Raw genomic sequence first — 14,320 nt, forward strand, 5'->3', positions numbered from 1 at the left:
ATGCTAAATGGGAAGTGTTTTGTTTCTCTTATAATATGTCTGAGTATTGCCACGGAGGCTGAGGTATAAGTTGGGTTACTTTATTCCTGTAAGAATTCATTTTTGGAACTCCTTTTAATGGAGAATTAAAAAAAAAGTTATACATTTCTCTGGATATGCTAACTACTTTAAATTCAGACAGTATATAAAAATTCCCTGCCCAGACAAATCTTTGTCTAAGTTTTCTTATACCAAAAACAGCATCAGAAAGAGATCAGAATAAAATTCTCCAAAATAAACTTAACCCAAACATATGGCATCATGAAAGGACATTACTTCTCCACTGACACCAAGTACAATTAGAAATAAATAGGAGAAACACTATAAAGAATATCTTTTATATGTAAAGAGCTCTTACAAACAAAAAAGAATATGATAAAACCAAGCAAAATAATGAACAAAAGTCAAAAACTGATTCTTCACAAAGTATTAATTTAGTCAATAATTCCAGGTTGGCTGGAATATGCTTATACATATAAGCAATCAAATATAACTGGTGCAACCTTTAACTCAACAATTCCACTTATAAATGTTTATCCAAAAAAATAACTAGAGACATATGCCAAGTTTGATTTTGTAAGAAGGCATGTAGGGTAATTTATAAGAATAAAATAGCAAAAACAACAGGAGTATTAAAAAGGAGTGTTGTGGGGCGCCTGGGTGGCTCAGTCGGTTGAGTGTCCAACTTTGGCTCAAGTCATGATCTCATGGTTTGTGAGTTCAAGGCCTGCATCAGAGTCTGTGCTGACAGCTCAGAGCCTGGAGCCTGCTTCAGATCTTGTGTCTCCGTCTCTCTCTGCCTCTCCCATACTCATGGTCGGTCTCTTGCTCTCTCTCTCTCTCTCAAGAATAGATATAAAAAAAGTAGAGCTGTGATCATGAAATTTTGATCTTTTTTATTGTGATATGATATAAAGATATATTATGCAATCTTTCAATTCCATTGATTTTTACTGCATTTGTGGTTTTTAAAACATTTAATTATCTAAATGTGGACCTTTTATGAAATGTTTAATGTGAGAAATGTTAATTAAAAAGAATAAGAAATAAAGATGCCAAAAACATAAAACATCATTAAGAAGGGAAACCAAAACAGCCACTGTCCATCTTGGTTTACCAATTATCATTTCCCATTTAAAAAATAATCTACCATGAATTGTTAGGCGTAACAAATTATAAATGTACAGACAGTTCTGCCTTAAAGAATTTTATCTATCTTTCAATGTATTTTTTAATTAATTCATTCTAAAAAATGTGCAGATGGAGAAGTAAAGGAACATAAGCATTGACTTTGTAAACATTTTCTTCATTTAAAGTCTATTTTAAAAAATGTATTAAAAACATACATTCTAAGTTCCCTTTGTCACACATGAGGACCATACACAAAAGATGAATAAAAATTTATAGTAATAGCACGGAACTACCTCCTCTTAAGCACTATGATTTCCAGGAAGTTCACAAGCAGGATTAAAGCCCTAAGTTATTCATAAATAGAATGAAAACTCTTCTAATATTATTCATAATGAAAACTAAAATGGCCTCAGATTAATTTAGGGTAGGTAAAATAAATTTATTTTCCTACTGTTAAGAGCAAGAAAATACATAAGGTAATTTCCTCAAGTGCAAGGTGAAAGATTTCAGCTCAGGCAGGAGAGTCACCCAGATTGATACTTACCTTATAATCAAAGTTTTCATTTAAGAAATTCTTACGAAGTGCATCCGACAGGTATAGAACTGTTGTAATAATAACGCTAGTGATAAAAAGAAAAGAACATTTTAACTTGGAAACTTTGGCTTAGTGAAAATCATTTATTACACAAGAAAAAAGCAATTAAGGTAAAAGAAAACCTACAGAAAGCATGGGGGACAATATTATTTGAATACCATGTAGTTTTTCTAATTTAATTTTTAAAAAGTAATCTCTACATCCAACATGGGGCTCGAACTCATGACCTCGAGATCAAAAGTCACATGGTCTACTGAGCCAGGCAGGTGCCCCCAATGTGGAACAATATTAGATAATTCATATTTGAAATGGAGAAAAGGGACACCAGGAAAAAAAAGAAAAAAAATTAATCACTGAAGTTCTTTGTAAAATGATACAGAGATCTATGAATTCATATGACTCAGGCAGAAATATATTAATCTCTTGGTGTTTTATAGTGTTGTTATTAACTTCTGAAGAAAGAAAAATGATTACATCAAATATAATATTCCATGTTTGATGAACCTGGGAGAAAGCCACACTTTAAAAAAAAAATGCAGAGAAAGAAATGGAGCCTAAAGAAGAAATGGATGAAATGAAAGAATATATTGAGTATTCATTAGAGGTCTTCTCTCTCTTTCCCCTGTTTGAGGTATTAGGGGGCATGCAAGAGCTCAAGGTGGATTCCCTCTCTCGGTGACAGAATGCCACTAAAGAAACAATTATACACTGTGAAATTGTCTATAACCCAGCATTAAGCTGTGTGAAACTACCAGGGGCTGTTACAGCAATTCAGAGAATGGGGCATCTCAGGGCTGGAGAAAGTGGGGGAAGCGTGACAGGGAGTCATATGCAGCCACGTGTAGTTTGCTGGGGAGATTAAAAGGGAAGGGTTCCGTGAGCATTCTTGGTTAATACTAGACTTATGCAATTTGTTCAAAACCTGCTTCTTTTTGTAGCTATAGGAGTTGACATTCAAAACTGACTGCATATCTAGTTGATTTAACATTACATACAACATTATGCTGAAACGAGATAGGCCACTCCCCCAAATACTATACACTAGTGGTATATATATGGTTGACGTGATATGATTGGGCTCCAGTTCTCACCACAGGATTTGGAACCGAGGAATAGAGCTGTATGACCCCAAATAAAACAAAATGAAACAAGATCCCACCAACTTCACACCTTGATTATTCTACTGGTAAAACATAGATTAGAGGGATATTGACTAACTAGCAGAATATTTATAGTCTTTGAAGGACATAAAGGCTCATTACTGTTATGTGCTGGAAAACTCACTGTTAGAGACTTCTCCTGGGATAAAAGAATACTAATAAGACTAACGGGTTGGATGGCTGAATGTGAAAGATCAGGGTAAAGAAAGAGAAAAAGTAGAAAACCACCATTTCAGGGGCACTTGCACTACCATGAGCAAGCACTGTGGTACATGCATGTTCATTTTATATTTGTCAGTTACATCTTCAGCAAATCTTACTATGAAAGTTAAGTATAAGTAAAGCCTATGAAATTTAAAAGTCCTGTGGTGTCTTCAGCCCCCAAAACAGCAGGGTATAATCAGTGAATTTCCTATTAAAGAGAGAAATCACCTGCAAATAACAGCATAGGGTGGCAATTTTCCACAGCCACTAGCAAAATCAAGGATAACCAAAGAAATCATTAAAATTTCCAAAGAAAGTAGTTTATCCAAAACTTACTTTATGACACTAAAGCTTAAGTATCAGAAAATGGAATGCTACTGAGGAGCTTTGGAAAATACTGAGACCTGAAAAAATGTAATGGGATCAAAATTTAAAACTACAAAATAAAAACTAAAAAAGGTTAATTATACTTCTACAGAATACATCATTACTGATTTCATTAACTGTCCAATTTCACCTTTTGGCAACTTCTGTATTTAACAAAACGTATAGGTTACTTTTTAAAACTGCACAAGAATTCCCAACTATACAGAAATGCTAAGAAATCACAACCACTTGGAGTTAAATAATTTACTCATAGGCTAAAAATTTAAAAAGCAAAATGTAAAAATTATTTACTTTTTTTCTTCAGTAAAATGTGGTACGTAAGTCTATTTAACATGTTTGATATACTGAGAGTAATATCTCCAAAAGTAAGACTTCTCTGGACTAGAAAGACCTAAAATCAGTCTACTTCAAATGCTTTTCATTTATGCATATAATATTCAGCCCAAGTCACAGAGGCAGCTCTGCGAGATTTTTATGGTAACTCAGCACTGAGTCAGTATCCTGGCACAGAGATCCCCAAGCCAGCTAAAGGCATGTATGCATTATTGTTCCTTCATTATAGTTGATACCTGTGGTGTTTAGGGATCTTTCTTTACTTATTCCAATATATCCAAAGTCCTGTGGCTCCTTTGGTTTTATTCTTTTACTCATGACTCGTTTATGAATATAAGGACATTTCAAATCTCAGCACTCCAATTCAATAGCCAAGAAAGGTTTGCAATCTGTTACTACAAATGGTCAAATTACTGATATCTGTCACAGAAACGCAGCCACAAGGATCATTTCTGACAATCGTAATCTTTGGGCACAGCACAATAAAAGCTACACATAAAAGAGGAACTGGTGCACAGGAAATGAAAGGTATTGCTTCAAGATTTTCAGTTGCTACCTGATTCTGGCATTTAGAAAGTATTTCTTAAGCAACGCTATCTCTTTGTTATAGAAGTCCCATTTCTTATAATTTGTCAGTTTGAAAACCACTCCAAGTTGATAATGTGCTCAAGCAAAAGCCCACCTCCACAATTTATACGTGGACTGGGAGAAGCACCTTTGTGGATAAACTGGGTATCAACAACACTAATGTTTACACACTGAAAACCTCAGGAAATCTATTCGTGGAGGACAATAACTTCCCTACAACCTGGTGGGTTGATGGAGGCAGAAGGGGTCAACACAAAGACACTTGGGCAGATGAAAATCCAGGGAGGCTGTCAAGGGGACTGATCCAAGCTAGTGATTCCTCAAACTTCAGAGTGCATGACAATCACCCGAAGTACTCATAAGACTTCAGGGCCTTACCACCACGGTGGTCTGGTGAGTTCAAGGTGGAGCCCAACCAGGTGATCCTCATGCACTTGCTTACCCTGTTTCATTTTGGGGACTGTGTCACCGAAGACAGACGAGGCTTGGATGTGGAGAGCAGTGACGTTTAGGGAATTTGGCCTTGTTAAGCACTGTTTCACCCAGGGCCTCGTCCACAGTAAGTTGTATTGTAGCCTCACAACTATATTTAAACCTATGCTTTGATATACTTACCTGCTGTAGTAGGGAATTCTAAAATGAGAAGCTTGTAAAACATCTTCCACCTTTTTGAAAGGTATTTTAAAGAACAGAAGTGAAGACACCCCAAGTGGAGGGCACAACATAAGCCCAAAAAGGGGAGCAGGGAACCGAGTGCTTTTGCTTTTCGTCAAGGAAGCACACAGTGTGGGTGAGGAAGAATGAACAAGGATTGAAACAGAGGGATTTTAACAACTCCCTTGACCTTCTCCACTGAGCAGCAGTGGCAGAAAGTCACTCACCTGTCAGCGGCCTCAGTTTTAGCCTATTAGGCTCAGATCTTAAGGAAGCCTTTCCTTCACATATTCTTTCTTCCTGCCAGCTCCTCCCAGCTCACCAGGATAGGGATCGTGCGGGCAGTTCTTGTCTAAATATTGCCATAACTATTTGAGTTTGGCACATTCATCTTAGTAATAGATAGTTTGGGCTAAAGTCAGTATCTTATCTCTCCCCTGGATAAGAAAATTGTTTAAGGATTATTACCCTAAAAGAAAAACACCACCACTATGAACAAAAAGCAGTAGTAGTGGTGTTAGCAGGTGCTCAACAGAGTAGCTGCCTTACCGTCCAACTTTTCATCATCACGGTCACATACCCCGTCTTCCCTCCTGTTACTCTGCCAGCGCTCCTAGCTAAGGTCAGGATTTCTCTGTGTGCATAAGATCAGAGCTACTCTAAGTGTGGCAAGCTTCTTTTGTTGAGAAAGTCTTGTCACAAAAAGCATTGCCTACATGGTTGGTGTCTTGGTGTCATTTCCAGTGCAAGCTGACTGTGGACAGGGAATAGGCCGTTCTTGATATCTCCACTTGCCTACCCAAGTTGTTTATTCACTTACTCCTGTTTTCTTTAGTATCATCAGTATTTCTGTCTTTGCCGGGTCATTCCTATCTATAAGCCAAAATACTATATTGTTCCATGTTTTAAGAAGAGTCCTAGTCTCATAACTCCTTCGAGCTATAGCCCTATTTCTCCGCTCGCTTTCACAGCAAAACCTCTAGAGAGCTGCCACTGCAAAAGCACATGTCAAGGTCAACAATCTCTATACCACATTGCCAAATCCAGGGCCAATTGCCAGTCTTCATCATCCTCCAACCTCCCAGCAGCTCTTGATACCTCTTCTTTCTTGAAATACTTTCTTCACAGGATATTGTACTCTGCAGGTTCTTATCTTAAATCATGGGCTGTTTCTTTTCAGTCCCTTTTGCTGGATGTTTCTCCATACCCTGACCTTTAAGCCCGGTCCTAAGTACTCTTCCCCATTTCGATCTACACTCCTTTCTGGGTGCTCTCATTCAGTACCATGGCTTCAAACACCATCCATATGCTGGTCACCCTCAAATGCACATCATCAGCCCTAACCTCTTCCCTCAGCTCCATATAAACCTCTTCTTCTTTGTTTCCACTGGGATATCAAAGAGCATTTTAAACTTGTTTAAGATTCTTCACCCCCCACTCCCCACCTCAAAGCTATTCCTCTAGGTATTTCCCACCAAAGTGAATGGCACCACCATTCATCCTTCTGTTCAGGCCAATATTCTAACGGCCATCTTCCATTTTTTCCCTCCCACCTACATCCAGTCACCTGCAAGTTATGTCATCTTTATCTTCAAAATTGATCGTCTTACTACCATCACTGCTATCTATCTGTTCAAGCCATCAGCATCTCTTACCTGGGTTGATGTATTAAGCTCCTAACTGGTACTTCCTGATTTCTTTTATGTTTCTCTACTCCCTAATATTGGGCCCTGTCTTCCTCTTCCAACCTCATCTTTACTGGTTCCTTCTCTCCTCATGTTTCAGCCATACTAACAGTCTTTGGTTCCTTTAATATGCCATATTCACTCTGACCACAGGGCCTTTGCATATGCTATTCCTGCTAATAAGAACATTTTTTTCCTTTGCTGTCTACCTGTTAACTCCTGCTTTAGCTTTTAGCTCAAGTTTCACTTCCTAATGAAAGAGCTCTCCAATCCCAGTCCAGAACAAAGTTCCTTTCATAAATGTCTTCAAAGAACTGTGCTCTATTTTTTGGAATTTATTTTATACTTCAGGCAATGAAAAAGATTTCCTGGATGGATGGGTCAGGGAGTGAATGAATGACCTCCCCTAAGAATCTTTGATTCCATAAATCACCTATTCACTACACAGATTTCATGTGAAAGCTTAATTAGCTAAAGGTAATAGTCAACTAAATAATTCAGTGTTTGATGAGAAAAAACACAGAAGAAAATGAATCCTATGTTTGAAGCCAACATGCACACAAGATAAATAAAATAAGGGCCTGAAATTTCAACTGGAAGGCCAGAAGGTTTTACTTTCCTCAGCAGCAAGTCTGTTACAAGATTTATCTCTTTGAAAATGTATAAAACTGTGACTTTATTTTTGTACTGTATTTTGCAATGTGTATGGGAAGGGGGTGGAAAGAAGCTTGTCTCAAAGTGTCCTGTATTTTTGGTACTTAATTTTCATCTCCCTTATGTTCCTTCTTTCTCAAATTGAGCAGTTGTTCTCATCAGAAACATCGACCAAGAACTTAACAGTGGGCACAATATAGCTTTGTAAACAAGCAAGAGAGTCACATGTCTTATCCTTGTGAAATTTAGATTGGATGCACTTACTGTGTTACCTAATATTAGACATTCAGGTGGAAATAAACCACACAAGACCATACTAATCACCAAGGGTCTGGTCATAGCTTTGGTAGGACTTCACATAAAGCAGGGGAGCTACATGATTTGGGACAACATAGTTTACAGATGAAAGTTAAAGGCACTTAACTTACTTGAAAACACAGGAAGAAAGGATCGACACATAAAAGAATGCATATTTTGAGTTCAAGGGTAGGGCAGTGTGAATTCTCAGCTAATTACTATCAATTTGATATGTATGAAGCACATAGTGGGTAGTAAAAGTGGGAGTTTGGGTTAAAATGCCTCTTTGAGGAGCCCTGATCAAAGAATCTAAGAAGGGCTGTACCATAGAAGAAAGCTGGTCAACCTCAGAGACATAGCTCTAGCTCTTCCAACTCGCTTCTACACAGTTAGTAAAGTGGTAACATTTTCTTTCCAGTGTACACTCTTTAACCATATTTTAAATATCCTTAACATCTTTCAAAAATGCACTTTTCTACCAATATTACCTGGTTAATACTTTTATGGATAAAGCAGAAAGAGTTGAAGGCTTATTTCCGGAACACACTGCACTCATAAGGAAGGAAAATGTCTTATGGTTTCATAATTTGAATGGGAAATGGGTAGGGTAGTTGAATGGGGAGAGGAGAGGGAAGCAGAATGGCAAAGAGCAATGTCTGTTTCAACCCGGCAGGTGTTCTACTGGCCCCTGGAGCCCTCTCTATGAATTAGATCAGACTTGCCGTCACCAGTGGAAAAGCAGTGCCCATTTCTTATCAGCACCCACCTGGGTGGCAAAGGCATGATGTTAACGCATTTAGCAAAAGCTGATGGCCTTTCTCCTGGATTTGCTTTGCGAGTGTCTTCTGTTTAAATGTATTACACAGAGCTCATCTCAAAGTAACTCACGCTCCAGTTTGGTTAACACTAGATAAAAATAGTGAACATTGTGTGTTTATTCAAAACCAGAATCTATACTTCTAAGTCTGTTACCCATTTGTGTGACCATGAAGTCTTCATAAATGGAGTGCAGATTTTTAGGTGAAGTAGAGAGGGAGAGAGTGTTTAATTTAAAAAAGTCACACTGTGGTCACAGTTTTCAGGAAGCTCAAGCAGAGCCTGCGTGTATAAGGAACAAAATGTCAAATTTATCTTTGGTTTGAATTTCTGCCATTAAATATTCTAATTCAAGGCAAAATATCCCTCTGAACACAGGGCAGACAAATGACCAAATGATGATGCTGTGTCAGCAGCCTGGACCTCTTCCCAGCTGGCTCCCTGGGCTACTTCATAGCCCTCAGCAAGTATCCAGCATGTTAGATCTTTGGTAATAAGGCCAAAGATACATGAGCATTTCAATCTGTGGCTTCTGGACACCCAGACAAAAAGATATTTGATTCTACTCACAGATATCAAACTAAATATGCTAAATTCTAAAGAGAGCTATTTCAGGAGTCTCAATTAGTCTTCAAAATGGAAAAGCTTCTTCTGTACTTATGTAAAATATAATATGGCATATTTTACTATTTGTTACTTCAGAAGTTTTTAACACATCATCTTAACACCTCCACATCTATAAATGTATACTGCAGCAGAAGCCATATTAGGCACATCTTATCAAAATCAAACCCTATATTCCTGTGGCTCTTACCACCATCATACCTGGCATCTAGGGAGGACATATGGTATCTTTGGCCTATGGCTAGACACCTGGAGAATTCTACTGTTATCCTGAATATGAAGGTGGTTGGGGATGGACGAGAGGAGGAAGGAAAAGCAGGCAAATGTAGACTTGAAAGAAAGAACGTTCATGAAATAGTGTAAATGACAAGTGTGCAAGTAAAGATCAGCCAGTTTCCTGATGAACTTCACCTTCATTCTGTATCCTGAGATGACAGTGACAGGAAGCATGACAGCAGATAAAGCCATGTCACTGTACTCTCTGGGGAAGCTCCTGCCATTCTGGCTGCCCCCTAATCTCTTTTCCTGGCTCCTATTCCTTCTAGTACTGACGTCAGATCTTTGATTTTTTTTTTTCCTGGATATGCCTAATACAAGCTAATTTTACCAACTTCCAGAGACTCATCCTTATGTCCATATCTCCCCAAATGTCTTCTCTAGTTCTGAATTTTGCTGAGAGCGTGATTTTCAGTTGTCTACTGACCCTCCCACTTGGGTGTATAATAGAAACTTCAATCTTCACATGTCAACTCAGGGGTCATATCTTATTCCCAGTGTTGGGTACATGGTAGACACTTAATACATTCTGCGGAGTTAAAATGAATAAAGAAAGATCAGAAATGATTCAAGTGGCCAGCGACAAGGCTTCTTAAATAAACAATGGTACATCTACTCAACAGAATATGATACGACTATCAAAAAAACATAAACAAATGAGGGGCTTTCTATGTATTAATGTGGAAAGGCTGCCAGGATTTGTAAGTGAAAGAGCAACATGCTGTATTATGCCACCTGCCAGGCTCTGCAGAAAAGAACACTGGAATGTCATGTCAGAAACTAATAAAAGTGGTTATTATAGGCTGGGGGCAAGGGATAAATATAGAAGCTGGGGAAGGTGGGGGTGGGAATTTTCAGTGTATACTCTTATTATATTGCTTGATTTCTGAACTGTGTTCATATATCACCTATTTAAAACAAATAGTAATAATTTTTTTTTAATGAGACAAGTTAATTCTGAGACAAAGGACAAGAATCCCAGGATTTGAAGTTTTCAAATTAGAAATCAGAGTATTAAAAAAATCACTTTGTGCCTCTTCTCCAATGAGCTGCAATTATTATCAATTTGAATGTCTTACTTGTTAGCCACCAAGCGCATAACAGTCCAGTCCTTTGGAAACATCTCTGGGCGTATCAGTATTCGGAATACCGTAAATATCTGCAGCAGGAAATCCTTGGATAGGAAGGAAATAGACCATTTTACTGAGTTGTTGTAACTGTCCACACACACACACACACACACACACAGCACTGTTGTTAGCATTTCTAAAGCAACTACAGAAAAGGGAGCCATGTTTTTATAGTTCACCAGGAGAAGGAATCATTGCCCTTCCCATTCTCAACACCCAAGTGGCTTGCTACCCTTCCCAAATGTTCTCTTCTCCTTTTCTTTCTCATACACGGTGGAGATGACTTTTTATTCTTCTTCAGAAGCTCTAAACATTTAGGTTTTATAAATAAAGGGGAAGACTGGTTGAGCAGGCAAATATATTCTCTCTTTTTTTAAACATTTTTTATAGTTTTTATTTATTTTTGAGACAGAGAAAGACAAAGCATGAGCAGGGGAGGGGCAGAGACAGAGAGAGAGGGAAACACAGAATCTGAAATAGGCTCCAGGCTCTGAGCTGCCAGCACAGAACCCGATGCAGGGCTCGAACTCAAGAACTATGAAATCATGACCTGAGCCGAAGTCGTACGCTTAACCAACTGAGCCACCCAGGTGCCCCTCTCTTCTTTTATTATGGTGTCTTAAACATCAGAACTTTTTGTATCGAGAGAACTATCAACAGTCCTTCCCTTTAAGTGTCAAATTTTAGAAAGTTATGTTCATTAAGAAGTATTTTAAGCAAACATCCCTGTTTCTTAGAGGACACTCAGGAGATGTAGTATTAAAGGCATGCATGTAGATTTACAGAATATGCGTGTGCTATGGAGAATACACTCAAACAAGGATGTGTGCTAGGCTGAGCCCAATGGTGAGTGTTTAGTAGCTATGACAGTGTCAAAGAATTCTTCACAGAAATGTCATGCCAGAGGGCAGTGGTATTTACTAAGGTGTTATCCTTAAACTGATCACCTAGAAACACTCTTGACAAGAGGCTATTTCCAGACACAGAAATGCCTCTTCTTAAAACATTACAAGAGATAGGGTCCCAAATGCTGCAGCATTTTATACTTAAAGGGGACTCAAGGAGATAACACACTACATATAATGAATGACATACAGCATGTGCCCAATCAGAAAGAGATTGGTTCAATCTAGCTTTGATTTAGACTTATTAACTAGAAAACTTAAAACATTTTTGGTAACCTTAAGCCATACCAGGAATATACATCTTGCCACCAATCTGACTGAAGTCAACAGTATGGTGTTGCTTAAACAAAAACCCAAAAAAACCAACATAAGAGTTTTATATGCAAAACCCAACAACACTTTATGTGAAATGTGTAAGCTGCTTGAATATAGGATTATGGTTGTCATTCATATCACGAGAAGATAGATAGAATCTGAAAATATAAGGAACATCTGGTGGCTGTGTGTGTGTGTGGTTTTTTAACATACTCTAACAGCTTTGATCAAGCCCATAAATATTTTGACAAGGATTTATTTTAGCTTCTTTGGCATCAGCACACATACATTGATATATAGTATGTGCCGTGTGGAAATGTGCCCGCTAGGTCACTTGTCTTTAAACAGCCAGATACATTCTTCGTATGTAGGCAGAATCACCAGAGATGGAGTTTCCCAACTCAGAGTTTTCCATTGCTGGTCAGATCATTTGGGGGAAATACTGCATATTCTAGCCTTCTCTTGAGAAAGTAGGTCATTAGCATACTAAAACTGTGGAAGCCCTTTTTAATGCATTTCTAAAGCTTTTTCCACAAAGTTTTTCAATTTATTCTTTTGGGTGTCCCAGACATGAATATATTATAATCCCTGCAAAATAGGATGTTTGCATTTACCTTTCAAAGAATTCAATCCTACTTCAGTTTCCTATCTTGTTGCACTTGCTTAGAAAAAAAAAATCATGAAGGTGGGAAGTCATGTCTCACAGTCTATAATTACTTAGAAATAGTTGAAATAATTTCTAAAACGTTGAAATTTCATCTTTTCTCCTCAAAACTTTTAAAGAATTGGAAACTGGAGGGAGCACCTTAGTGCTCAGTTGTGTATATGGGAGGAGGTAAGAGAGAGGGATGTCAGTTGCACAGAGTAAAAAAATCGACTGAAATGTTGTCTACCTTCTAGGCTGGCAACTTTGGTTGTTCTTCTTTTGCAACGCTGGGGACAAAGGGACAGTTATTCCATGTGTAGGAGTTGGGGACAGACAACCTGCTTCTGTGCCATCTTTTTCTTGTTTCCAGTTTCTTACAAAATAAAAGGTGCGGCAGCATGGGATCTTGTGCCAATGCTCACGGATTGACCTAAATCTCTATTTCTCCTGAGAAAACTTTTGAGTGTCTCAAATAACTCTCTGTGGTATCCATGCAAGCTTCACCTACCTTCATAGAGCCAAACACATTCATTGTGGAAATCTTACAATAAAAGTAAAGAACATTCCACTGAAAATCAGAAAACCTAGATTTTAATCCTGGCTCTGCAATTAACTAACTCAATGACCCTGGCAATTTATTTGACCTGCCTGGAGCTGAGCTCTCATCCTTGGAACTTGTGGGAACTTTAAGGTCCCTTGTAGTTAAGGGTGATTTTAAAAAGTTAATATGATCCCTTATATATTCATATAATAAAAATCTTTCCTTATTTCTAAACCATAGGCTATTGTTTCATCAGATGGTAACACAAATACCTTCTACTGTAGCACTTACATGTAATTTAGTTCAGTGACTATTTATTTTCAACTGCTTTGTAACAGGTTTCATTTCCAGTACTTAAAGCACTAACATTTGAATACTAGATTCTTTGACAACCCCCCCCCCCGCCCGCCCTCCCCAAATACAGTGGTATTTCCCTAAGCACTTTTTAGCTCTGATCATGTCACTGAGTAAGTGCTTTTGCATAGATATATGAAATTATTTTGCACACCTAACAATAACTAACAGATCTTTCCCATAATTTAAAAGAAGAACACTGCCACAGTAATATTTCTGTTTGGATAGCAAGAAGTAAGGGTTTCATATGCCACTGTTTGAAAATTGGTAGCCTGGGGGCAGTTTCTTTTTTGTTTATTTACTTCAAATAGCACAACACGGTAACTGCATTACTGGCTTTATTCAAATCAGGGTTCAAAACAAGAAAAGAAACAAGGAGGTGGAACATTACAGAAGCATGTTTTCTGCAGTGCAAGATGCTCAAGTAAGCAAGTTCATATGAAAATCAAAATGATAAAAAGTGCCATACTCAAAAAGAAAAGAAAGCAGTAGCAAATTTTTGTAATCTTAGAAATTATCACTAACATTTATTCACTCATAAATATTGGGTGCTTTCTTATGCACCAGGCACTGTGTTAGATGCTGGGCTACATGTAGAGGGGTAAGTTATAGTCTGTTATTTATTCATGCAAGAGTATTTCCAGAGGGCCTGTGATACGTCATACCACAATCAGCCGAATGTGACACCAGCCTTGCTGGAGCTTAGGGTTTGGCGGGAGAGATGAATATAATTTAAAAACCACAGAGATATATGCCTGCGCTACAGACGAGGGTTAAGTGTGAGGTCTGGTAGTCCAGGGAGTCCACGTAGAGGGAAAAGCACAAAGCAGGGCTCCTTGTGCTGCAATGGGGAGTGGCAAGAAGTGGGGATGAAAGATAAGGGAAAAATAAAAAACAGAGGCTAGACAGAGACCAAAGATAAATACATAGATGAAAGATGAATAAAAGGTAAATAAATTTCATTCTTTCTTCATGGTAAGGAATGT

The 14,320-nt window shown here is 38.0% G+C and overlaps 1 protein-coding gene across 2 annotated transcripts in view; it reads right to left on the reverse strand.

Moving 5' to 3' along the window:
* The window catches only part of DOCK4 (dedicator of cytokinesis 4), a 422,569-nt gene that overhangs the window by 70,223 nt on the left and 338,026 nt on the right, over positions 1-14,320 (reverse strand). For both annotated transcript variants that reach the window (XM_039256914.1, XM_039256913.1), the window contains exons 27-28: positions 10,523-10,617; positions 1,715-1,790 (exon numbers count right to left, since the gene is read on the reverse strand). In XM_039256914.1, the coding sequence (XP_039112845.1) occupies positions 1,715-1,790; positions 10,523-10,617 (171 nt within the window). The remainder of the gene's footprint in view (positions 1-1,714; positions 1,791-10,522; positions 10,618-14,320) is intronic.

This window comes from Hyaena hyaena, unplaced genomic scaffold, assembly GCF_003009895.1.
Source record: "Hyaena hyaena isolate Hyena2069 unplaced genomic scaffold, ASM300989v1 scaffold_594, whole genome shotgun sequence".
Lineage (NCBI taxonomy): Eukaryota > Metazoa > Chordata > Mammalia > Carnivora > Hyaenidae > Hyaena > Hyaena hyaena.